Raw genomic sequence first — 26,548 nt, forward strand, 5'->3', positions numbered from 1 at the left:
TTGGAGAGATGATTGTTATAAACTTACAATAATATTTATATCGTGAATTTTAATAAAATAAAGAAATTGAGAATTATGTTCAAAAATAAAGAAAATAGGAATCAAATCAACAAAATTAAACATGCATTTTATTTTTATGCATATTTTATTTTATACATTTATGATGCTCCAAATTCATACTAAAATATTTAATTAAGGAACTTTATAGTTTGTTGAACTAATATATTTAATTTCACTCATTAAATATTATTTTCATTTAAATAAAAAATTAGTTTATTTGCATCAAGCTTTGGGGCTCATTCAAGACTTACTCGAACTATTACTCAACAAAGAATAAGAGCTTTGGTTTCGGCTCATCGGGATAGAGATAGGAAAAAAGGGATTTTCGTGCTTGTGGATCACTCGAATAAATGCAGAAATTGTGGAGTGGGGGTATCCTATAGTTATAGTCGATTAATACACAACTGCATAAAGAAACAGCTTGCTTACGAATCGTAAAATACTTGCACAAATAGCTATCTCAAATAGGAATTGTCTTTATATGATTTCCAACGAGATTAGAAAATAAGGAGATCGGAAGGAATCCAACGAAATGCTTTAAATGAAATGGGGTTCCTCGAGAATGAACTCGGGAAGGTAGAGTAGAAATTAATATGATAAAAATTCGATTCGATAAGGTCATCAAAACAAGATGAGCGAAGACGCTCAATAAAAAAAGATTTTTTCTTCCCCAACCGGATTCGATTCTTTTGAAGGGTAAGCCTATTTATTTCGGTTCTAAGAGCGATAGTTCTAGTGGTCGACTCACTTCTTTCAAACTGTTTCTCATTATTAAGAAAGGGTAACGAAGATAAAATACGAGCTTGTTTTATAGCAATAGTAATTAATCGTTGTTGTTTTAAGGTCAATCTATTTACTCGCCTAGATAATATTTTTCCTTGTTCACTAATAAATCGACTAATTAAACTCATGTTTCTATAATCAATTCGATCCCCGATTGGATCGGGGCAAACGCCATCTGAAAAGATCGCTTGGATTTAAGAAAGAGTCGCTTGGATTTATCCATGATTTCTTTATTCCTTATTTCTAATATTTCTAAAAGAATCCTATCCCTATCTCTATTTATAAAATCCTATTTTGAAAATTCAAATTATAGAATTAATATAATAAATAGGATTTGGTTTGTTTATTTTATTATTGTATTGTTGCTGTGATCAAGGAAGCAGTACCAAATACACCTCTAGAAAGATCAGAAGTGATCAGAGCTGTAATTGTACGTACTCGTAAAGAACTCAAACTCGACAACGGGATGATAATACGATATGATGACAATGCTGCCGTTGTCATTGATCAAGAAGGAAATCCAAAAGGAACTCGAATTTTTGGTGCGATCGCTCGAATTGAGACAGTTAAATTTCACTAAAATAGTTTCATTAGCTCCCGAGGTATTATAAGACGAGACCCAAGTATAGTTAGAGTATTTAGAGTATTTAAATGGCATAGATTAATTAGTAGATTGTGTCTCACGATATACCTTTACTAAGTAAAAAAAAGACCACGTTGGTTATATCAAAATTCGGAGCAACAAAATTTTAGTTTACCATGGGTAAGGACACTATTGTCGACATAATAACCTCTATACGAAATGTTGATATGAATAGAAAAGGAACGATTCAAATAGGATCTACTAACATCACTGAAAACATTGTTAAAATACTTTTACGAGAAGGTTTTATCGATAACGTAAGGAAACATCGGGAACGCAACAAATATTTTTTGGTTTTAACCCTACGACATAGACGAAATAGAGAGCATACTCTATTTATATATCAGAATAACCATATCCGAATCTAAATTGTTCTTTTTTTGTTTTTAATAACCTTCTTTCTAACAGTCAAGTATTGGAGAAAATGTGATTTTTGCTTTTGATTTTTAATGATTTCTTAAGATTGGCACTCGAACAACTGTGAGATTGCTGGATCTATTTTACCGAGTTATTTGATCTATCGGGTTATTTGAAGATGTACGGTAGATTCAAAAAGATTAGTTTATTTGTGTTATTTATAATATTCGTGATATTATTAGTATTTTCGTAATATTATTATTAATGATATTCTTTATTTTTATTTTTTTATTAGAATCGAAAAGTTTAATTAGAATAGAAAAGTATAATAAAAGTTTAAAAATAAAAAATATTGCATTCAGACAATCATACAATATGGGGTAGTTTGAATTCTTATTGAGGCTTTTTCTTCCTAAATTATTTATTTATTTCATATAGCATATAGAAGGAAATTGATTTCATATAGAAAGTATAGATAGATTACTATGTATCGACTGAACCAATGACTATTCATGATTCCATAATTGAATCAATGCTCCAAACTAGAGGAATGTTATGGTAAAACTTCGTTTGAAACGATGTGGTAGAAAGCAACGTGCGACTTGAAGGACATGATCAGCTGTGGATGTCAAAACCCACCACTTTCCGTACATTGCTAAAAAATCGATCCCTGTTTACCAACCATACATTGTCTAACCAAATCCAATTCTCTCTCGATATGTTCCTCAAAAAATCCGATTCGTGTGGATTCTTCCCCCAACTAACGAAGAGATCTTGGCGGAATTGCCACATATGAAATTGAGCACAATTTTGCAATTTGGTGGAATACTCGAAGGGTTGATTCTTTTTTTCGTCTTAGCTTCTGTCTTTATGAATGAAAACAAAAGAAATGAGTCTCTCATTATGATCTGGATTTCATTTCTATGGGTTGCATCGTTTTTTCTTTAATTTCATTTTTATTCTTATCCTTTTATTAGACTATCCTATATAACCATAATAACTTAAAAAATAAAAATGAAAATTGAATTTATTCATTATTAAAAATGAAAATGAAATTAATTATTTTTTTTATAGTATAATAGCTAGAACTAATTATTTATATTTAATAACTAGAACTAATTATTCCATTCATTTCTATTTCAATTCTTTATGCTCAAAACCCGATTCAAGTAGTCATTTATTTGGTACATCCCAAGGATCGAGAACGCCATTCTAACCCTTCTCGGGATTCCATCCACAAACGCAAAGTTTATGGTTGGTGATATTGCACACCATCATTTAGCTATTGCAATTCTTTTCCTAATAGCGGGTCACATGTATAGAACTAACTTCGAATTGGTCACAGATAAAAAAATCTTTTAGAAGCACATATTCCTCCGGAGGACGATTGGGACGGGGCATAAGGGTCTTTATGACACAATCAATAATTCGATTCATTTTCAATTAGGCCTTGCTCTAGCTTCTTTAGGGGTTATTACGTCCTTGGTAGCTCAACAAATAAAATGAAGGAAATATATCAGACTATAGTAATTTAATACACATAGAAATTAGAAAAATACATAAAAAATATTGATTTTTATCAATTTCACGAACAAGATCCAAGAATTTCATGAAAATATTTTATCCCCTAACCACCGGCGAGAATTGCGAATTCGAATTTCTTTCAATTCCAGGGATAAAAATGGTATGCATAGAAATGCGTATTTTTAAATAATGTAAAAAAGCGTGGTCAAGTTTTGACTAAAACAAACATCTTGATAGTGATAAAAAGAAACTAATTAAATTAAAGTTCTTTCTTTGGCCCAATTATCGATTAGAAGATTTAGCTTGTATGAACCGATATTGGTTTAATACTAATAACGGCAGTTGTTTCAGTATGATAAGGATCCGTATGTATCCGCGTCTGAAAATTCGTTAATGGTACATTTTAATGGTACATTTTCCCTGTCTTTTGTTCTGTTCTCAAGTCCCTGAACTTATGAAGCCTCGTTTCTGTAGTGGGCCAATTTGTTAACATACCACCGAGCCATTTTTTATTAACATAATGACACCGAGCCCTTATTGCAGCCCGCACCACCGAATCAGCGGCTTTATTTTTGGTACCAACAATTAAGAATTGTTTTCCTTACTTGCTGCATCAAAACTAAATCACAAGCTTCGATAAAAACGAGCGGTTCTAGTCGATTTGTAATATGAATACCCTTACATTTTGCGAGAGATATATGGCGCCATTCTAGGATTCCATTTCCTAGTACCATGACCAAAATGAACTCCTGCTTCCAACATCTCTTCCAAATTTATGTTCCAATATCTTCTTGCCATTTCATTTGCACTTCCTCTCTCTCTCTTTTGACAATATGTTATTATAAAAAAACTAATTTAATTAAAAATATATTTCATAAATATGATTGTTATTGTTATAAATAAAAATTATTATAGAAGATTAAAATAAAATATAAAAATTTGATTTTACTAGAATTTTTATAGTGACATGCTATTAGTTACGAAATGACTAACCGTATTTTGTATATGTATATGATATATAAATGTTCAATTTTTTTATTGAAAATTGGCTATATATAAAAGAAAGTTAGATTCAGTTAGCATGCTATTTTTTATTATAGATAAATAATTAAATTTAAGCTTTAATCTCTTTATTATATTTAAATTTAATATTAATATTTTATTTTTGTTGAGTAATATTTTGCTTGTGGCTTATTGATAAGAATGTCTAGGTATTTTTACATGTTACTGAGACTATTATGACACATGATAGGACCACACTATTTTATCTTGACTCTGTTGCCTCCAGTATTGACATTCACTGCGAACTCCAGGTTTGCTAGGCATGTGTCTATGAAGCACACAGTCCTTTCTGCCCCTGAGACTTGCATTTTGGGCGAGCTCCATACCTAGTGGACATGTTTCTGGGTGGTTTGTGGAGCACATGACACTTCTTGCGAGTTCTTTGGGTACATGCGAAGCGAGACTACAACCTTCCCTAGGTCCCTACGAGTTGGGTTTGTAATTTTATTTTACGAGCTGGTTCTGTGAGCTATACCTATGATCCTGCTCTATAAGCTTGCGCAAGGTTCTTGTGAGCTGGGTTTGTAGCCTTGCCTAGTGATCTAGTTTGCCTTGTTGTCCTTTCGTGGTTGGGTCATGAGTCGAAGGCTCGGATCTTTTCTAAGATTTGAGTCTCAAGTTATTGACGTATAATAAGTTTCTAATATAATTTGGTTTCTATATTTTTATAATATAATTAATTAGTTCAAATAGTTAATATGCTAACTTTTCGATCAAAATTTTATATGGTTATATATAATATGGAAGCAAATTTTAAATTAAAAAGTAGAATTGTATAGATTCTTAAACTAAAAGTAGAGGATTGCATTCCAAATGTATGAATTGTATAGATATATAGAGTTATGGTTGTTTAAATTGGACCAGACCGAGAACTGACCAAGTATCAGTTCAAAGAGAGACATTAGACCGATTGACCCACGAACTGGTATAAACCAACTGAGCCATTTTTTAATTTTTTTATAAATTTTTAATGATTTATTTAATCAAAACTGTTGCAACCAATGGCCATACTAGTGCAATCACCGCTTTTTTATCTCATGCGTGTTGCAGAGGTTAATTATGTATATTAATTAAAATTTATCATTTTGTAATTTTTTATAATGAAGGTTGAAATAAATATTAATTCTAAAAATTTAAAATTATTTTTTAAAATTTAATTAGATTAGAAAACTACTTAAATTTAGTACAAAAGATAATTATTTTTATAATGCTTAGCAAACTGCGTAATTTAATAAAAATTAAAATAAATATTTTATTGTACTGATGATTAGCTATGAAGATATTCATTATTGTAAAAACTTCAAATATTTTCTCAACCATGCTTTATAATTTAGATTTTGTACTATTTTCACCCATCCCTTTTTTCCTTATCAAATTATCTTTAATAGTATTACTGAAATCAAATAGATAAGATTGTAAATCAAATTTGAAAAATAGGGTAAAACTGTAAAAATAGTCATTTTTATTTACCTCATATTATATTTTAGTCACTTATGTTTGAAACGTTACGTTTTAGTCACTTACGTTATCGTTTTGTTACGAAGTGGTCACTCTACCGTTAAATTCCATTACCTATCTAACGGCAGTCCTATGTGATAGTCTAAATAAGTTTTAAATGCCAACTTAAATATCCAGTTGTTAGGATGAAAATAAGTTTTTAATTAAATAAATTTAATTTGGACTGCCACGTAGGATATTCAAGTTGGCATTTAAAACTCATTTGGACTACTACGTAGAACCATTGTTAGAGAGATAACAGAGTTTAACGGTAGAGTGACCACTACGTAACAAAACGATAACGTAAATGATGAAAACGTAACTTTTCAAACATAAGTGACCAAAATAATCTGAGACAAACACAAGTAACTATTTTTGAAATTTATCCAAAAGAAAGATAGTAGAATTAATGAAGTAATATAAATTAAAAAGAAAAACTTACATCACAATCGAAGATTCAACCATTGAATCAAGTTTTGAAATATTTATTAAAGTATGGAAAAAATGTTTGTTACACTCAAATTTTATCATCTCATTAATTGAATGAATTAGTGAATTTCAACCTATATAAGTATTCCAAAACTTAAAAGGATTCATATATGCTGCTTAGACCTGTTTATAGGTCGAGTCACTCAACCCGGCTCAACTCGAATGTCTGTTCGAAATGTTAAAGGGTTTGAGCAAAAATATAGGTCTTAAAAAATGGGTTTGGACAAAAAAATAAGGCCTATTTAAAAAAGGGTCAGGCCTCGAGTAAGGTATTTTTGGCCTGAGCCCGGTCGGGCCCGAATTCACTAAAGGATACTTTTTTTAATATTATTTTCTCCTTATTTTGCTATCATTTTACTATTATGTTACTATTATTTTATTGTTATTATTTGGATATTGTATAAAATTTATTTTATTGTTAATTTTGTTATTATTTTAGAGGCATTTGCTTGCATCTATCTTAGTGTTGTTTAGCTATATATATTTTCTAAAATTTATTTTTAATTTATTGAGAAATACTTATTTTAATGTATTTGTATTTTTAATGTAGTATATATTTTAAAATTATATAAAAAATAATGTAAAAATTACTATGGGCCTATCGAATCGGACTTAGATAAAATTTTAAGTCTATTTTTCGAACCGAGTCCAAATCGAACAAACGAGCTTAAAATTTTAGTTGAGCCGAACCCGAATCGTCCCTTGACATGCACGCCTCTAATGCTGCCTACTTTTTATATGATAGCCTCAGGTTTTGGTTATGCTGGGTTTTGTATTTCTTCTACTACCTCAAAAGAAAGCTGCCCAGCCCATGGCGTTTCTTCTCCATCTAATGTATTTATAGCCGTTTTCCCGCCATCGCATAACCTCTACCTTTTCTGTCTGCGCAGTCATTATTGAGAGAGAGCCATGAATTCCTGTAATGAAGAGGAGGTGCCTATGCGACTGCATTCGGCGGTGGAATATCTGCTACATTCCCACTCCGATCAGCTCCGCTCTATCATTCTCTCCCCTGACCCTAAACTTCACTATCCTCTTTTCGTCGAGTACTTTCTCTCTCCCTTTGTTTATCTCGTTTTCCCCCCTAAGCTTTTAGGTGTCTTTTCTTTTTCTTCTCATTTTCATCCTCTCTTTGTTTCGCTTTTTCCTGTATAGTTATGCCGAGCTGATGGATGCTGATCCTCCTCTAGCCCGCCTCGTCTTCGCCAACCCAACTGACTATTTGAGATTCTTTGACCAAGCCGCCATTTTGGCTCATGTAATCTCATCTAACTCAAACATATATCCCAAAGTATTACTTTTTATGCTCCTTAGTTGATAGCTTTCCTGAATTAAGGACGAAAATAGATATGGGTTTTTGTTAATTCACATGATTGCCCATTTTAGCCTTCCTATATTCATTAAGTTCAAGTGGGTATGAAATGTGAATCAACTTATGTAGTCTTTGGACCATGAACTGGAAAATATCTAGATATAAGGATTTTGATGTTGTTATGGTCAAATATTCTATCTTTTTGGATTTTTATTCGCATCAGTAGTGCAGCTATAATCCATGGATGCCTTTGATGTGATTATGTGCAGAAAAGAGTACTGAAAGACATGGTATCGCATGAGAAGGGAGTTGAAAAGAAATTCATTCATGTTCGTTTCAATGTCTGTGGTTCTCCTCTTGAATTCCCTGGTTGGTTTCTACTCCTGTTCTCGGCTCCTATACACATATATACATATTTGTTTTATTAATATGAAGGTCACATTGACGGAATGGAACAGAGACTTTTCCGACTATTGGGCGTGTGAGGGTGAAACATCGGGGAATTCTTCTTACTCTCAAAGGGACTGTAATTCGATCTGGAGCGGTGAAGATGTATGAGGGGCAGAGGACATATCAGTGCAAGAAATGCAAGCACATGTAATTGTTGTTTCTACTTCATACTCTATATACATTTATTTACTCTAGAGTATACTTGTAATGTGAAAATTTTGGCTCTCTTGTCTTTCCTTGTGGCCTACATTGCCTGGTGCAGGTTATAGAATGATAATTAGAAATACTATTGGCCGCCCAATGATTTTCCAAGGCATAAGCTGACTGTTGAAAATGTTTGCAGGTTTCCTCTTTATCCTGAACTTGAAACAAGAAACTCAATAACACTTCCGTCAATCTGCCCCTCTCAGGTTTATTATTATGCCTTAAACTTCCTTTAACTTGTGCTGCATGGGTTTTATTCCTTTTGTTCTTTTTTTAGCTTAAAATGTAGTTTTGAAAGTATTTTGCCTTCTATATATGTTGATGTGATCGTACTTCAGATTTTGGTAACAGATTACTTGTTTATAACAGAGGTCCAATCCTTGCGAAGGCACTAAGTTCCTCTGTATAGAAAATACCACAGTCTGTCATGATTACCAGGAAATAAAAATTCAAGAAAGCACACAGGTTTTGGGTGTTGGTGTAATCCCCCGTTCAATTCTAGTCATTCTTCAAGATGATCTTGTTGACATTGTTAAAGCTGGAGGTACCACAGGCAAACCAGGGTTTTCATTTTTCTAGACATTTTTCTGAATATTACCTTTGTTTGATTTTGTCCACGTTGGGAACTTTCTTGTTGTACTTTGCAAGATGCGTTTTGGGAGAGAAACTAATTATTAGGTTTGCGAGTTAAATCAACCTACTTAGTTGCTTTGTGCTTTTTATTTTTGTTTCTAGGAAAAAAACTTATTTCCACTATATCATCTGTAGATGTAAATGTAACTAAAAATGGTTTCAGAATTCTTAAATCTGTAATGACACAAGTGCTCATATCTTTAGGTTACTGAATTCGTAGATTACCTGCTGTGATAAAAAATGAATTAGACATTAACCTATGCTGACTCTAATGGCTTATGATTGCCCTCTTACAAACTTACCCTATAGGATTCTGGGAAATTAGGTATCACTCATGAAAAAGTTTTTGAGATGTCTGTCAGCTGTTTGTCCCTGCCCCTTCAAGGGTACAACCATCATGTTATATCTTATATTTGCACCTCCTATATCTTGAATATGCCTTACATTTCATGATAGTATCTGGATATAAACGCTGAGCATCTATTTTAGTCTTTTAGATACATGCTGCTTGTTTCTTTAGTTTACTTTACACTTTCATTTGGTTTACTTAACCATCTAATTTCTCAGAGTTATATACTCCTGCTTTTTCAGATGATGTAATCATTACAGGGATCTTGACTGCTAAGTGGTCTCCTGATTTAAAAGATGTACGATGCGATCTTGATCCCATATTAATTGCCAACCATGTGAGGTAACAAGAATCACCCTTGATTTTGTCACTTTTCTCTAATGCTGCTCATTGTTAAGATGATCTAAAATTCTTAAGGCTTAAAAAAGGCAAGTCAATTGATTGTTCGCTAAGTCTCAATCCTTCCTATATTATCTGTGAGTAAAATAAAAGATGAAACAATGAAATGTATTTATAACATCAGGGTAAATGTTAACCTGTTACATATTTCTGACTTTTTCAACCATATTTTATTTGTTTGTAAATCATCATTAATTTGGGTTCATAAGCTCTTCAATAACAGATATTTGTCCCAAAAATTTTTCCATGTCTCTGGGAACTAATTTCTTATTCTAGTGAATACAATTAGTTATTCTAAATTGCTTTTAGCGGAAATTACAATAACTGCACTTGCTTGTTTTGCTCTTAAATTATTTCTCTTATCTTAGGAAAACTAATGAGATGAAATTAGAGATTGATATTCCGGATGATGTTGCTATGAAATTCAAGCAATTCTGGTTAGACTTTAGAGACACCCCATTGAAAGGTAATAGCTGGTCATGCATTTATCCTCTAGAAATTTCATGTGTAGTAATGAAATTTGTCTTTGTGAATATATAGCAGTTCATTACCTTTTTGTTTTTCCCTTTATGGGGCATGTTTCAATGTTTTCCTATGACTATACATTTATTTGAACTGTCTCCCATTGTTTATGACGGATTTTTATAATTTTTGCTGCATAATTAAAAGTAGCTTAATGTCAACCCAGGAAGAAATACTATTCTACGAGGAATTTGCCCACAAGTTTTTGGACTCTTCACTGTGAAACTTGCAGGTATTCTGTCACCCCATATGTTCTCTTGGAACAGATTCATGCAAGTGTAGGCATAAATGGAAGTTTTGGTGACAAACACACTAAGTTTTTTTTTGGCCATAACACACTGAAGTTTTACTTGATCTCAGTTGCTCTCACACTGATTGGAGGTGTTCAACATGTTGATGCTTCTGGGACAAAGATTCGAGGAGAGTCTCACTTGCTTCTGGTTGGTGACCCAGGTAAAGTTATAGGGTTCTTTCTTGAATATTCAAACCTTTTAATTGATCTACAATTTTATGCTTGAATTTGTAACTTCTTTCTTTTAGCATATTCCTTGAAAGCAATTGAACAAGGTCTTTTCTTGTGAGTATGAAAAATATAGTTCATCCACATCATGTCTTATAAAATGCATGTAGGGACTGAATCATGCCTGTAAGTGTGCACAAATTCTCTATGATTTACAAAGATATGGAATGTACATGAAATCTATGAATTGTTAGAATGCTAGAATCAATGTCATGGGAAAAGTACAAGAAAATTTTTTACAGGTACTGGAAAGTCTCAGTTCTTGAAATTTGCTGCTAAATTAAGCAACCGATCTGTCATCACTACTGGCCTGGGAAGCACTAGTGCTGGACTGACTGTTACTGCAGTCAAGGATGGTGGTAATTTCATCTCACCTTTATTGGAATTTTAGATTTCTTTTTAGAAAGTCATTAATATAATAAATAATATAGTCCATGTGATTCTGTCATTTAATTAATTTTGTGAAATTGAAGAAAATAATAATGAATTGGATTCCACAACTGCTGAAGTATATTGTGTACTAGCTCAGGATGATATTTCTATAGTAGAGAGCGTGAAAACTGGCAAAGGTTCGGCCATGAATACAGTGCTTTTCCCTTTGATTGTTCAAGTAATTCAAGAGAATAAAATTAAGATAAATACATGGTTTAGATTTTCATAAGTAGAAAACAGCAACTTTGACCGTAAGGTTTAGAAAATAAAATTAAGGTAAATACATGGTTTAGATATTTTGAGTGATGAACTTGCCACAAATCACCTAAAGGTTGTGTGAAAAGTTCCACAACTTGATTAGATGATTCTTGGTCGTTCTTGGGTTAATTCAATTAATTCTTAAGGTTGATATGGGCATGAAATGCAGATGGAACAGAGTGCAAACATTGCTGCACCTGAGCTAACTGAAACAATTTCTAGAATTCACAAACTCACTTTGTTCTTTTGAAAGGGTTCTATGCAATTGTCTAATTGTGGTGGTCGTTTGATTGAAAGTTTTGCATGGTAGAGCTGGTATTGCCACAGGATTGTCTTTTTCTGTTTGTTGAAAGACAAGGACTTGACACTGATGGATTTTGCTTGTCTTATGAAAAATTTATAGAAGTTTCATCTAGTTAGAGGGCTAATCATATCTATATATTATTAGGGGAGTGGATGCTAGAAGCCGGGGCCCTTGTTTTAGCTGATGGAGGCCTTTGTTGCATTGATGAATTTGATAGGTATTACCTCTAAAACATCACCATGACTTTTTTTTCCTTAGGAATTTGATCAAGAATTAATCACTATTTGAAACCCTACTTGTCCATAGAAAGTTGGGGTTCCTAAGAGCTTTCTTTTGAAATGAAGTAGTGTTTGATTAAAAAAAAAAGGCTTGAAGGCTTGAAATTTAGATTTGAGATGGTTGTAAGAACTAGCATGATCCTTGTGAGTAGACAAATGCAAGGGACCATTGGCGTGAGTGGTTTCAGGCCAGAGATTAAGTTTTGTTTTTTTTTCCTTTCTTGAAATGTTTGTCCACGTGGTGGATCATGGATGGCCCATTCCTGTTATCCTTTGGGTGGGGTTCCTAAGAACTTTACTAGGACATTATTATGGATTCTTAGGGTTGATTTTAGGGTTTTAATTTATTTTTATTTTTGTTTCTTTCTTTAGACTATATAGACTTGTATATAAACAAACTAACTCAAGAGATGAAAAACAAGGAAATTTCTCTCCATTCTATCCTCATATGTTTTCCTTTTTCCGATTTCGATAAACATGATAACATGGCATTAGAGCCTCTTGGCTCGATTTAGTGGGTTCATGTTTGTTGTTTTTGAATGCGAACCCTTAGGGTATTTTTTGGGTGAGTTTTTCAAAGTACTCGTTCGGGTACACCATTGGCATAGGGAGGTATGCCACTAGATCTATGGCCGAATTGTAGTTTTTGGCATCCAACAAGGTTGCACGTGAGCGTCACGTGCCTCTAGAGTGTTAAGATTCTTCTTTCACGCGTCAACGTGTGGGGGCACGTGCAGTGGTGTTTGATCATCATCTTTTGACTTCAACGTCAACTCGGGGTTCGGACCAAAGCCCAGTGGTCAGGTTATCGGTCGGAGGTGGTTGGAGGGTGTTTTGGATTTCTTGTCATTGTTTTGGTATTGTTCACAGGGTACTCTTCAAAACTGTTTGGGTACATTGTTTGGGTATTGTTCATAGGTACTATTTGGGTGATATTCACAAGTATTGTTTTTGGGCTATTTGTAATCTTCTTTTTGCGGGTTTCACCATCTTTTGTTATAACTTTTTTGCTTCATTAGCGGATTTAGGTAAATTTAATGCATGTTTTATTTTCTCTTTATCCAAAAGGGTCATCAATTTAGGGGTTACAGATCATATGAAAGCTAATCCCATCCTTTTTTTCTATCTTTCCGTCACAAACTTCACCTCCTGTTACTATTGTTGATGGATCCATCTATAACGTTGGTTTTGGAAGTATTAACCTAATTTCATCTATCACTTCACCATCAATATTAAATTTATCTAGCTTCGCCTTTAATTTAATATCTGTCAATAAACTTATCCGTGACCTAAATTGCACTATCTTGTTTTTTCCCTATCATTGTCTTTTATAGGATCTTGTGAGGAAGTGCCTTATTGGTAAAATAATGTATCTGATGGTCTTTATATTTTCAACTTATGGGTTCCTCGATTCATGGCTTGTCCTATTGTTCTTTCTTCAATTGAAGCACATTATCGGTTAGGACATTCTTCTCTTTCTTTGTTGAAGAAGTTATGTCCACAATTTCAAGACCTACCTTCGTTGGAATGTGAAACATGTCACTTTGCGAAGCATTGACAAAGTCCTTTGAGATCGAGATCTAACAATCGAGTTAGTTTCGCTTCTGAATTAGTACACTTGGATGTGTGGGGACCTAGTTTGATAGTATCCGAACCTGAATTTCAATATTTTGTTATGTTTGTGGATGATTATTCTCGAATGACATGGATATATTTTTTGAAAAATCGGTCAAAGGTGTTGTTTCATTTTCATGCTTTTTGTGTCGAGATAAGAACTTAGTTTGGGGTGCCTGTTCAGATTCTGTGCAATGATAATGCTAAAGAATATTTTTCCGACTTTTGCGAGGGTTTCATGACCCAAAATGGGATTCTTCATCAATCCTTTTGTGTTGACATGCCATCTTAGAATGGGGTTGCTAAATGGAAGAACATACATCTTTGAGACAGTCAAAGCTCTTTTATTTTAAATGAAAGGTCTTAAAGAATTTTGGGTCGATGTTGTTTCGACAGCTTACTTTTTGATCAATTGCATGCCTTTTTCCGTACTTGATGGTGATAACCCATACAATGTTTTATTTTTATTTAAACCATTATTTCTAGTGGAACCAAGAATTTTTGAGATTACCTGTTTTTTTTGAGATGTTCAGTCTTATGTCACTAAGTTGGATCCAAAATCCTCAAAATGTGTTTTTGGGGTACTCATGCCTTTAAAAAAAGGTACAATTGTTATAGTCCAGATCTCAACAGGTATTTGGTGTCCATCGATGTTGCATTCTTAGAACAAGTGCTATTCTTTTCAAAATAAATGCCTTCGAATCTTTCGAAATAAAGGGAGGAAGATGATTGGTTAATTTGCATTGTCATTAGTCAACCAAGGGATTCTGATTCTTTGACAATTGCTCTAACAGAGCCACCAATTACTCAAGTTTATTCTAGACATAAAGAGACTCATGATACATGTTCTATACTTGTGTCTTCGTCTTTAGATCTAATCCTTTTATCAATTTTTCGTCTTTTGATTCAAGTAACCTTGTTCTTTCCATTGCTTTATGTAAAAGTAAATGTCATTGTACTTATCTTATTTCTAATTTTGTTTCATATAACAATTTGTCTCCTTCCTCTTGTTCTTTCATTGCGTCCCTAGATATCATTTTCATTCCTAAGTTCAAGAAACTTTAAGTCATCCTGGTTGGCATGATACGATGTTAAAGGAAATACATGCATTAAACGAGAATGGTACTTGGAACTTAGTGGATTTATTTGATGGAAAAAGGGTTGTTGGTTGCAAATGGGTGTTCATCGTCAAGGTTAATCTAAATGGTTTAGTGGCTAAACTTAAAGCGAGATTAGTTGCAAAAGGCTATGCTCAGGCTTATGAGGTGGATTATTCAGAAACTTTCTCTCGTGGTCAAATTCATCTCTGTTCGTCTATTCATTTCGCTAGTTGCATTTTATAATTGGTCTTTACACCAAGTAGATATTAAGAACACCTTTTTTCATGGTAATTTGCAAGAAGTCTGCATGGAGCAACCATTAGGGTTTGTTGCTCAGGCGGAGTCTTAAAAGGTATATCATTTGAAGAAATCCTTTTACGGATTGAAGCAAAGCCCTAATGCTTGGTTCAGAAAGTTTAGTGAGACGGTTTAACAATTTGAACTACAGAAAAATAGCTGTAATCATTTGATGCTTTACAAATGATTTGAGGTTGGTGTTATTCTTCTCGTAGTATACGTTGCTGATATCGTTATTATAGGAAATGATCATGTAGGTATTTCTTATCTTTAAGTCTTTCTTGCATACTAGATTTCATATAAAAGACTTGAGTCAATTGAAGTACTTTTTGGGGTAGAAGTAACAAGTAAAAAGAGAAATTTTCTGTCTCAAAGAAAGTATGTTCTTGATCTACTTGCAGAAATTGGAAATTGGTAGCTAAACCTTGTACTACTCCAATGGTTCCTAATGTGCATCTTGTAAAAGAAGACAATGATTGTAACACCCTGATATTCGACTCGATCGTCGGGTTCGAGCTGCAGGGTGTCACATTTGTTGTCGAAGCAACTACAATTAATAATATATAATCCAATGTCATTATATATTTAAATGTAAGTAAATCATGCGTATTAATCAATGAATAATTATTTTTGGGTCTTGCACGAGCTTAAGAAAGCTTTTCTGCTAACTCGGGGTTGATATGGATCAAATTGTAAAGATTACAAAATTTTGAGTTGATATTGTGATTTTGGGGATTCCCTCGCCGTGATGTGACCCTCTGACTAGGGCTCGTAACCTTGAGACGTAACTGTAATGTGAACCTTGAGTTGTTTCTCGTCCCGACGTTGGGGGTTTGTCGTCATGACATAACAATCTGTAACTTTCAAAATCAACTTGTTACAAGTTTAAACAACTTAAATCACATGTACCTATTCCCATACAACCAAAACATCAGCTTACTAAATGATATCAAGTCAAAATATACCAAAATGGTAGTCTCCAAAAACATTCACTATTAATTCTAACTTCAATCATTTATACTCCAAAAACCAACCAAAAATTCTAACAAATGCATAACCATTAACCTTAAGACTCCAAATCAACCATATGAACATGTTCAATCACAATTTCTAAACATTTGCATAAGATCATAACATTTACAATTTAACTATTTGAAACATTTAGCAAAGTGTCTTTAGGTACATGCCACAAGACCAAAACAAAATGAACCATACAAACTTTGTTGAGTCAAAAATGGTGAGTTTGAATGCCCCTATATCGATGTTCCATATTAAATTCAATTGAAACATTTCATATTATCACAATACTCACCTCAATGACTCATCAATCAATAAGTATGCATATACAATTAAATATTTCAATCCAAATTATAAAAGTACAAATCGAGATTTCATGCATCATTTGTTGATGACTTTCGCCTTTCTTTTCCCTCTCGATAGTTTGTTATTGTCGTTAGCCGCAAATAATCACAAAATATATCATACAATCAATTCCCAGCCAATTCAAAATCAAATACCAAATTACATAGATTTTGCAATTTATTTAATTTAGTCTTTAAAACCAAGATAAGCATAGCTTCCAATTTATGGCTTCGGAATAGAATTTGATTTCATCATGGCTCATTAGAGATATTCTATTTTCTATCCCTACTAACATTTTATAACAATTTTAAGTTTTATTCAATTTGCTCCCTAATGTACGAAATTAACAATTAAGCTTTATAATTTATTCTTTTTCATACACTAAGTTTAATTTCTAACAATTCTACATCAATTTCATTCAATTCTCAACAATGACAATTTTTTAAAACTTTAACAATTTCACAAATTGGTTCATGTGCTAGTTAAATCAAGCTCTCATAATTCAATTTTCATAAAAAAAAAAAAGGGTTAGGGATTTACTTGAAATCAGGCCAAATGCTTCAAGCTTTAAAAATGATGTTTCTTTATTTTTTCTCTTTTGGACGGGTGGAGAAGATGACAATTTTATCTTTCTTTTCACCTAAAAACTATTTATACTTAGTTTATTATTTAATTAATCATGTTTTAATCTAATTAACCTTTAATTTCTTAAGTTAATTAACAATCAATATCATCCACCAACATGTGTTTGATAATGATTTATTAACCATTTTGATCCTTTGGATAATTGCAATTTAAGTCCCAAAGTCATTTCCTAATTAAAAATCTATGGCGATTGAACTTTACAATTTAGTCCCTATCCTTAATTAATTATAATTTCGGCTAAATTATTTATTCAAATTTCAATTCATCTATACATTAACTCCGTAAATTTACGAACTCGATTTACGAAAACGAGATCCCAAAATTGTATTTTTCGATACCACTGAAAATCGGGTTGTTACAATGATCCTTTTGATGATCCTGAGAGATACAAGATGTTAGTTGGGAAATGATATTACCTCATTATAACTCGTCTAGATATTGCGTTCGCTATGAATATTGTTAGTCAGTTTATGTCTACACCCATAGTCAAAACATTGGACAGTGTTAGAGCAAATCTTATGTTACTAAAAGGAGTTCTTGGATGTGGCATACTATAAAATAATCATAAGCATACTTGTATTGAGTGTTTTGTGGATGTTGACTGGGCTGAATCTAAGATAGATAAAAGATCTACTATTGGGTTCTGTTTTTTTGTTGGTGAAAACTTACTATCATGGAGGAGTAAGAACTAGAAAGTTGTATCTCGATCTAGTGTAGAGTTAGAATATAGAGCTATGACACAACCCATGTATGAAATCATGTGGATACAACATCTATTAACTAAAATTGGGTTGGAGCATTTGTCACCAGCAAAGCTCTTCTACGATAATCAAGTAGCTCTTCATATCACTCCAAATCCAGTTTATCATGAAAGAACCAAACACATTGAGGTTGATTTTCATTTATTTGAGAGAAAATTTTGGATAAGTCAATTTCCATGGATTATGTGAAGACAAGAAAACAACTTACTAATCTATTCACTAAGGCATTAATGGGAATCGAGTTCACTATCTATGTAACAAGTTGGGCGTGATCAATATCTATGCTCCAGCTTGAGGGGGAGTGTTACAGATTCGTAGGGTTGAGTTTAGGGTTTTAATTTATTTTTATTGTTCTTTTCTTATTTGGACTGTATAGACTTGTATATAAACACATTAACTCAAAAGATAAAATAATTCTCTCCATTCTATTCTCTTATATTTTCTTTTCTCAATTTTCGATAACCACGATAATAGACACAAAACAGTTTTTTTTCATCTTGTACATTTCACAAGCCATCACAATTGTATTATTATCGACATATGGTGGCAACAAATATTTATAAGATCTGATGCTGCCTTTGAAGTTTCAGTCTTTTGTGCTTCGAGAACCTGCACTTTGAGGAGGCAACTATTTTCTTTTAGAGGCAAAATAGCTTAATAATTAATATTAAAAGAAGATAATACTATAACCTAATAATTGTTGAAGACTAAGATATACAAGGAACCAAGGCTCAAGTAGGATTGTTAATCATGCAACCTAAAACCAATTGGCAGTAGGTGGAGGGATTCAACTTTAAAATACAGCCACATGAAACCCAATACTTAAAAAGATGTGGGATAATGCCTTCACGTGTAGCTCACGGAGCCTAAACATGGACAACCTCGCATAGGTTGAGCTAGAAGAACAACATAACAAACCTTGAACTCTGATATCATGTTAAGCATCCTTCCTAAAACTATCTGGTAATAGTTTAGGGGCCTTACTTTAATATAAGACCACAGGAAACACAATACTTGAAGTTACTTAACGGATGTGAGATGCCACCACTTAACAAGGATCAAAAGAAAGATTCAAACTTAAGCAACATGCCTAGATTTTCAAGTCCTAGAGGATAACATAAGTATAAAAGCAGCACAGAAGAAACACAGGCATATGAACCTTTTGACAGCATTTCTATGATGCATATTAACCTTTTTCAGTGATTATGATACATAAACATTTTATTGCCATAGAAACAAACTAAAATTTCAAGTGATCTATATGTATAGCTTCTTGTTTTTATTTATTTTTTGTTTGATTGTATTTCTTCCTGTTTTGGGGGTGGGGCTGTGGGATATATAGTATGAGAGAACATGACAGGGCAACCATTCATGAAGCAATGGAGCAGCAGACTATAAGTGTTGCAAAGGTAGAGTATCTTGCCACATGACTATAACTTTTGCTTGAATCCATGCAAATCGTTGTTTTGATTAACATGTTTTTTCTAGACACCTTTACTCTCTGTAATAATCAATCCTAGAGTTGTTGAATTCCTTATTTAATTTAGGTAGGAAAGGCTAAAGGATATTCTACCATGGGGAAGGATCTTCTCTTCTACTTAAAAAATAGTGAAGATGTTTATAACTTTGTCCTAGGATGATGTATGTACTTCCAAATAAATCTGTGGTCAACATTTTTCCAAATTATTTTCTGTTTAAATTAATTTTAATTTTTCTTCTTACAAATTTAAGGCCATCAAATTTCAACCATAGATTAATTTTAATATTCATTTTAAACTTTAAAACAAAGTGCTGGAGAAGATTCTTACCCTCTACGTTACTATGTTGATATCCAGCTTGACGTGCCTACTCTGTCCCGGCAAATTCACTCAAATCTTGGCATGTTTTATTTTCTTTTACCCCTTACACAACATCTAGGATAGCCTATTTTGTTGCATTATATTGTATAATTCCATGTAAAACAAGTTTAGTTTGGAGGCTATCGGAAGAGATTAATAAGTTCATTCAGCTTGTGCAATATTCATCCTTGCCTAAATCTTGTGTCCCACATTATTGGGGTTTCATTTAGAGTACTTTGAGAAAGTTGGGAGTTGCATTTTGTGAAGTTTATGGTGGAGATCACTCCCTCCTTAATGTTACCATATGTTGTTGATTTCCATGATTGTTTAAATATAGTTGTCTGGCATCCATCTTTAGTTCTTTATTTATTTTTAATTTATTTATATGATGCTCCACTTGCTTGTTGGTGTAAGCACGACTATTACACTTGTTTTGGCATCTTTCTTATTTTTCAGGCTGGCCTTGTCACTACTCTTAGTACCAGGACAATTGTCTTCGGTGCAACAAATCCCAAAGGACACTATGATCCTGATCAACGTATCCTTTCAATTTAGGGAACTTTTATGGATTGAACTTTAAAAATTAAGTTGCCTAATTGTGCTAGTTATTGTTTCCAATAAATATAATATTACAAGTAGTCTTCCACCTTACTTTCCGTGGCATTGTAGGTAAATGCAGAATATAATTGCACTTGCTGTTTTTGACTTTGCTTTCTCAACAGTTGTTTGTCCCAAGCCTCTTTTCCTTTGGTTTTGCTCCATCTACCCTGAATATTACTAGTATTTATGTTTGTCCTGTATTGTTCTTAACCAAATCAAGCTCTCTCTGTCAATACGGCACTCTCCGGTCCCTTACTAAGTAGATTCGATATTGTCCTTGTGCTCTTGGATACAAAGAACCCTGAATGGGATGCAGTTGTATCATCACACATTCTGGGTGAGGTAATTTTTTCTTAAAGTTGTAAATCTTATAGGAGCATTTGAATAAATCTCTGATTGTAAAAAATAACTAGGGATTCAAATACTGATGTCCCTATTTTATTTTAATTTCAGGGAGAATATGGAAATGGCAAGCAGGATGAAGATCTAGCAAATATCTGGTCACTTTCTATCCTCCGGAGGTAAACCTTTCCTCGTTACATGGAACTATTGGGTCACTCTGTAGAACTTATGTGCAACATCTTCTATTAGCAACCCTCTTATGCTCGACCCCAAGTACTCAACAATCTTATGTATCACCTTGGATCATTTCAGTTTGTAGCTTATGTAGATGTCTTGCAGGTATATTGGCTATGTAAAAAAACACTTTAAACCAGTGCTTACAAAAGAGGCTGAAAGGGTTATCTCAAACTATTATCAACTCCAAAGGAGATCGGCCACACATAATGCAGGTTCGTCCTTTAAAAAATCCTTTCTACTAGATCAAAATTGCCATTGATGCTATTCACCTTCATCATACCATAATGGGCAATGCAGCAAGAACAACGGTGCGCATGCTTGAAAGCTTGATACGCCTGGCTCAAGGTATGTTGGAGAATGTGTTGATTAAACATCCTTACCTGCCGATGCTCTCTTCATTGGAGTTCATTGTTCACAATGTTGCAGATCTATCTAACCGTCAATAATGGTTTTGATGCTCTCAATGTTGCAGCTCACGCAAGGCTTATGTTCAGAAATGAGGTCACTAGATTAGATGCCATTGCAGCCATTTTATGCATTGAATCATCCATGACTATCTCCGCAATTATAGATAGCATAGGGAATGCCCTGCACTCCAATTTCACCGAGAACCCAGATGAGGAATGTATCCTTACCGGCACTACGCTTACCTTTTAAATCATTCATGATGAATATATGACGTGCATCCATATTGCCCAAAGTTCAGCTACTTAACTATGCATTTATCTCCGATACTCTAAAATTGAAGTGTTACTTGGCACTTGGCAATTTGGAATTCTAACCAAAGTCATCATTTTGTTATTTCAATGTTTCTGCATGAATGATCAATGTTTCATTCATTTGGTAGGGAGTATTTTTGAATTCTTAACTTCAATGCATAGATGCCAAGCAAGAAAAATTAATTCTTGAAAAGTTAAGTTTGATCGATGAGTCCCCGGAATCAAACGGCTTGGAAGGTTTCAACTGATGCAAAATTTGCAAGAACATGGAAGCATCCTGGTTGCTTTTGGGATTGCAGTTGACAACCATAACGTTTTAGAAAATTTACCAATTTGCTTTTTGCTAGGTTATTGAAATGCTAGCCTGAAGTAGATGCTATGAAAGTTGGGGACAGAACTTTTGGACCAAAGACTTCTTTCAAAACCTACTTCCAGTTGATGATATGATGGTATACAAGGATTATATGGCTGTAAATGTGGAAGAATTTTGTTTGTATTTATAGGACACTGCTGGCGTCTCTTGGACAAAGACTTCTTTCAAAACCCTAGTACCAGATGATATGATGGTATACAAGGTCCAAGTGATGCATCCATTGGTTAAAAAACTCTGTTTACTGTTTATTTTAATACAGGATTATGGCCTATGGCATCCTTTAGACTTCTTTTCCTATATATTTTTTTTCTGCTGGTTAACTTGGGCTTTTTTCCTTTACTAGTTTCTGAGTACCTTGCACATGATTTCACTTGTTTAATTTTTAATAATTTTTAAATAATATATTTTAATTATTATAATTAGTGTATAGTAATATTCATTATTGGAGTTGTTGAGCATAATTAAAATATATTTAACTTATTTAATAATTCAAATATTACTATAATAAAAAAATTCAAATCACAGTTAAAATGTTTTTATTTGTTTAATGTACAATATTGTTTTATTTCATGAAATTAAACAAAGCAACATTACTCAAAACAATAATTAATAAATATAAATAACATATAACAATTATTTTAATAATTAAAAATATAGTGCTAATAAAAAATTCTTATAAAATTAATATATTGTAAATTAAACGATTCACTATTCACTATTCAATTTCTATTTTTTTCTTTTTTAAAAGTTAATAAATTGATTGTAATACTTCATAGATATTATAAAAATATATTATATAATTTATAAATTATATATATGAAATATATAGTTAGTTATATAAATAATTAAAATTTGCCATTTAAAATTAATTAATATTTCTTTTCCTTTTTACTTGTTCTGGTTAATGAAAACATAACAATTTAAATATAAAATAATTCAATATAAAATTTAATTTTTATTTATTATTATATAAATTCATTTATTAGAAGCATTTGATAGAATAAAATCCTTATTTATAATTATGATGAATATTTCTTATCAAGTAAATTTTTTAGCAAAATATTTTAGTACAATTATTATTTTTATAATTGTGATAAATCTTATAAAAATAAAATGAAAATTCAGTAATATAATAAACAAAAAATATATATTAATTACTTCAAAATTTCTTTAAACTCATGCTTAGGCTATTATGTAGTAATGTAAATTATTATCTCTGCAATTAATTTTACATCTATTGAACCCTGAAAAGAAGTTGTACACATTGCTTTAATAATTAATATTGGCATTCCCCCACAATCCCATTACAATCACACCATATATCCACATTATCGGCAACAACGGTTCCATTAAAGACAAGTATATATTGTTTGTCACTAGTAAAGCATGCCGAATAAATATCATGCTGAGTAAGACTATTTTAAAAAGTGACATGTGGCTTAAAAATTGAGTATAAGAACACTTACATCACTTAGATTGACTTGATGAATGGACACCTGAGAACATATGTATGTATGGATGCATGTTCCCATCTATTAAGGAAAATGCATACTCTTCTTCTTAGCTCTTGTCACAATATTTTTATGTGAATTGTTAATACCTTCAACCTTTCTTCATGTATCAACGATTGATACTATGTGTAGATAAATATGTCTCGTTTTATGAAAGATATTATCAATCATCAAAATTAAAATACAACAATAGCTACTATAGCATCCCAAAATTTTTCTATTTGCTATATGGTACTATTCTTGAGATTTTGTAAATACCATAGCATAAGAATTAAAAGTATTGGCACATTGATGGAGTATAAGTTAGTATAATAATACTCTTTAAAAGATTTTAGACTTATTTGAATGAGGTTTTGAGGTAAAGGAAAAATAGTAATTTTATCTTATAAAAGGTATTTTAGATATTTTATCTATGCATATGTTAGAATATTATAATTTATAAGTATGTGTGGTGATGAGATAAACTTTGAACCATTAAACTTTACGTTAAGACATAAATTAATTTATAACTTTATATTTCTTCCTCGTATGGTCAGCCACCACGTTAGCAAGACAAATAACTCTATTTTTCATTATTTTGCCATATCATTCCATTTCACTCAATTTTAGTCACCTTTCTTTAATTTTCTTGGAACCCACAGTAAAGAACCCTCATGTAAGCTTATTCCACTCATCATCTTCATCACCCATAACCTATGATCTTGTTGATTAGTAAGAGAAATTCATTTTAGAGATAGGAGTCACGAAAGGTAAAGAAATCCTGTATCCATCATCTCATAAATTTTTATTTTACACTTTTATCTTCATTTGGTAGTTGAGTTATTAATAGGACCATTTATGTTGAGATATTTTTGTGTATTTATTATGTATTTATTGTGTGATTAAGACAAAGAGGTTGAGAAAGGAGCTCCTAGCAAAGGCAAGGAGAAAATTGTGGAATAAAAAAGAAACGAGGAGATTTCTTCTATTTTGGTTGCTTTTGAGGGTAAGTTTTCTTGGAATTTACCTTAGCTTGCCAAGTGGTTGGTTGTTGTATCTAATTATTAATTATGACTATGGTACATGAGAACTATGAAATATGAATTATTTTAATGAATTTAGTAAGTTGGCTGTATGTATGTATGTATGTAAAGGCTTGATGGTAGAATTCAAATATGTTATGATATAATTCATATTGAGAAAATATGAAAATTGGTCACGGAATTTGCTTATGTATGTACATATGAATAAGAGATTTTGATTATATAAAACTATATTATCTCTTTGAGATGGAATATAAAAAGTTGAATATATGAGAGAATATGCAATTTACCATATGTTCATAACACGATACGAACTATTAATGAGCATAATATGGCATTGTAAACTTGGTGGAAGGGTTAAGATATGAATGATATGCCGATAAGTTACGTGATTGAGTACAGGCTTGTACTGGGGACAAAGATATGATACATTATCCCATGATTTGGAACTCTTGTGCAGGCCATCGAGAACCCTCTTACAAAGTTTCTTGGTTGTGTTTGGTTGGAATGCACTCATTGTGCGATTGACACTCTGTTGTGTTTGGATGGAATTCCCAAGAATCCAAATCCTATTTTACTAAGGTTACTAAAGGTTAAAGCTTGTAAAAATGCCATGAAATGATTAAACTTGTAAGATAAGAAACTATGGTAGGATGAATATGAGACTTGTGACTTAACTCATAGTCCTATTTTAGAGAAAATCACAAGAGTCTTAATTTTTTTTTTTGGTTCAACATAAGCTTAGAATATTAAGCGAACATCAATCCTAATGAAAATTATAATCAGTCACTAGTGACTATCTAATATCTTCTTTAAGCCAGCGTCTCACATATTATGGAGGATCGCCCAAGATAATCAGCTGCTCAATTACACCTCCATCTGCCTTAGCTTTGCAATTAGCAACTTTATTGGAATTCCATTGAATATGTCGAAATTTGACTTCCCAATTTTTGGAACACTAATCGTGAATCTGTCTGACTTCAGCAACACTACTTACTGTAGCCAACCCGTTACGAATAATTTCAATCAACATTGCGTTGTCACTTTCCATTTCAACACACTTGAATTCTTTAGCCCAAGCCAATTTCAATCCTTCAAGAATCGCTTTAGCTTCAATCTGAATATACCATTCATTACTAATACCATCTTGAATCCTACCAACCATCCTCCATTAGGTCCTCTCACTATCCCTCCTACAAATGCTTTTGGGTTATTTCTTGACATTAAACCATCAACGTTAACTTTAACCCAATTAGCCACCGGGGGTTGCCATCTTCCAAATGTCATTGTCGTACATGCCCGTTGATTAACAACCCTTTTAACCCCCAAGGACTTAGTCCACGCCAAAGCTGAACTAATAAGTTCTGAATTGCTCCCACTAGCACCACTAAAGATAAAAGCATTCCTATGCTTCTAAATAAACCAACATATAATTGAGAAAAAAGTAGCCCACTCACTCTTAGGAACCATTATCCCACCTTCATTCTTGATGTTTCACATAACCCATTTGTCTCTCGGCAAGTAAAAGAAATGGCCCCAACACCAACGTGGAACAACTAATTTCCACACTGCTTTTGCAAAACCACAATCTCTAATAGCGTGAATTGATGATTCGACCAGATCACCACATTGCTCACAAAACGGAACCTAAGACATACCAAGTCGAGTGTGCTCCTCATTTTGTTAGCAACTTATCCTGAAAAATTAACCATAAGAAAACACGAACTCTTTGTGGTGTTCTCACCTCCCAGATTAATGTGAAATCCATGTTTTGTCTTTGTACACTGGCAGAAAACAAATGTTTGTATGATTATGCTAACGAGAACCTTCCTGCTAACGAAAACCTTCCTGCTAACATCCAACGCCAATTAATATGATCAGTCCCCGAATCCCTTTCAGGTGCCTTACACGCTAAAATTTGCTTCACCACATAATGAGGAAGAACGAAAAATAACCATTGCACATTCCATGAACCATCTCACGTAACAACATCACAGATCCGGATTGTCTCGTCTAAAATTCCATGGCCAATATAAGGCCGTATTCATCAT

General features: G+C 32.7%; 1 protein-coding gene across 1 annotated transcript; it reads left to right on the forward strand.

Moving 5' to 3' along the window:
• Positions 1-7,170: 7,170 nt before the first annotated feature.
• Positions 7,171-22,366, forward strand: LOC108479842 (probable DNA helicase MCM9). The gene is made up of 20 exons (XM_017782659.2): positions 7,171-7,461; positions 7,571-7,673; positions 7,997-8,096; positions 8,186-8,324; positions 8,521-8,587; positions 8,751-8,925; positions 9,606-9,705; positions 10,131-10,228; positions 10,451-10,516; positions 10,645-10,737; positions 11,047-11,163; positions 11,943-12,015; positions 19,198-19,264; positions 20,150-20,231; positions 20,514-20,635; positions 20,747-20,814; positions 20,975-21,084; positions 21,170-21,217; positions 21,345-21,497; positions 21,754-22,366. The coding sequence occupies exons 1-20, from the start codon at positions 7,325-7,327 to the stop codon at positions 21,837-21,839; spliced, it is 2,004 nt and encodes a 667-aa protein (XP_017638148.1). The 5' UTR covers positions 7,171-7,324; the 3' UTR covers positions 21,840-22,366.
• Positions 22,367-26,548: the final 4,182 nt, after the last annotated feature.

This window comes from Gossypium arboreum, chromosome 12 (assembly GCF_025698485.1).
Source record: "Gossypium arboreum isolate Shixiya-1 chromosome 12, ASM2569848v2, whole genome shotgun sequence".
Taxonomy (NCBI): Eukaryota; Viridiplantae; Streptophyta; class Magnoliopsida; order Malvales; family Malvaceae; genus Gossypium; species Gossypium arboreum.

Bases quoted from the DNA above. Each gene is read 5' to 3' on its own strand.
- LOC108479842 (XM_017782659.2), top strand. From the start codon at position 7,325: ATGAATTCCTGTAATGAAGAGGAGGTGCCTATGCGACTGCATTCGGCG. The intron at 8,926-9,605 runs GTACCACAGGCA...CTGCTTTTTCAG, and splicing joins TGACATTGTTAAAGCTGGAG to ATGATGTAATCATTACAGGG. The intron at 21,498-21,753 runs GTATCCTTACCG...TTCAATGCATAG, and splicing joins CGAGAACCCAGATGAGGAAT to ATGCCAAGCAAGAAAAATTA.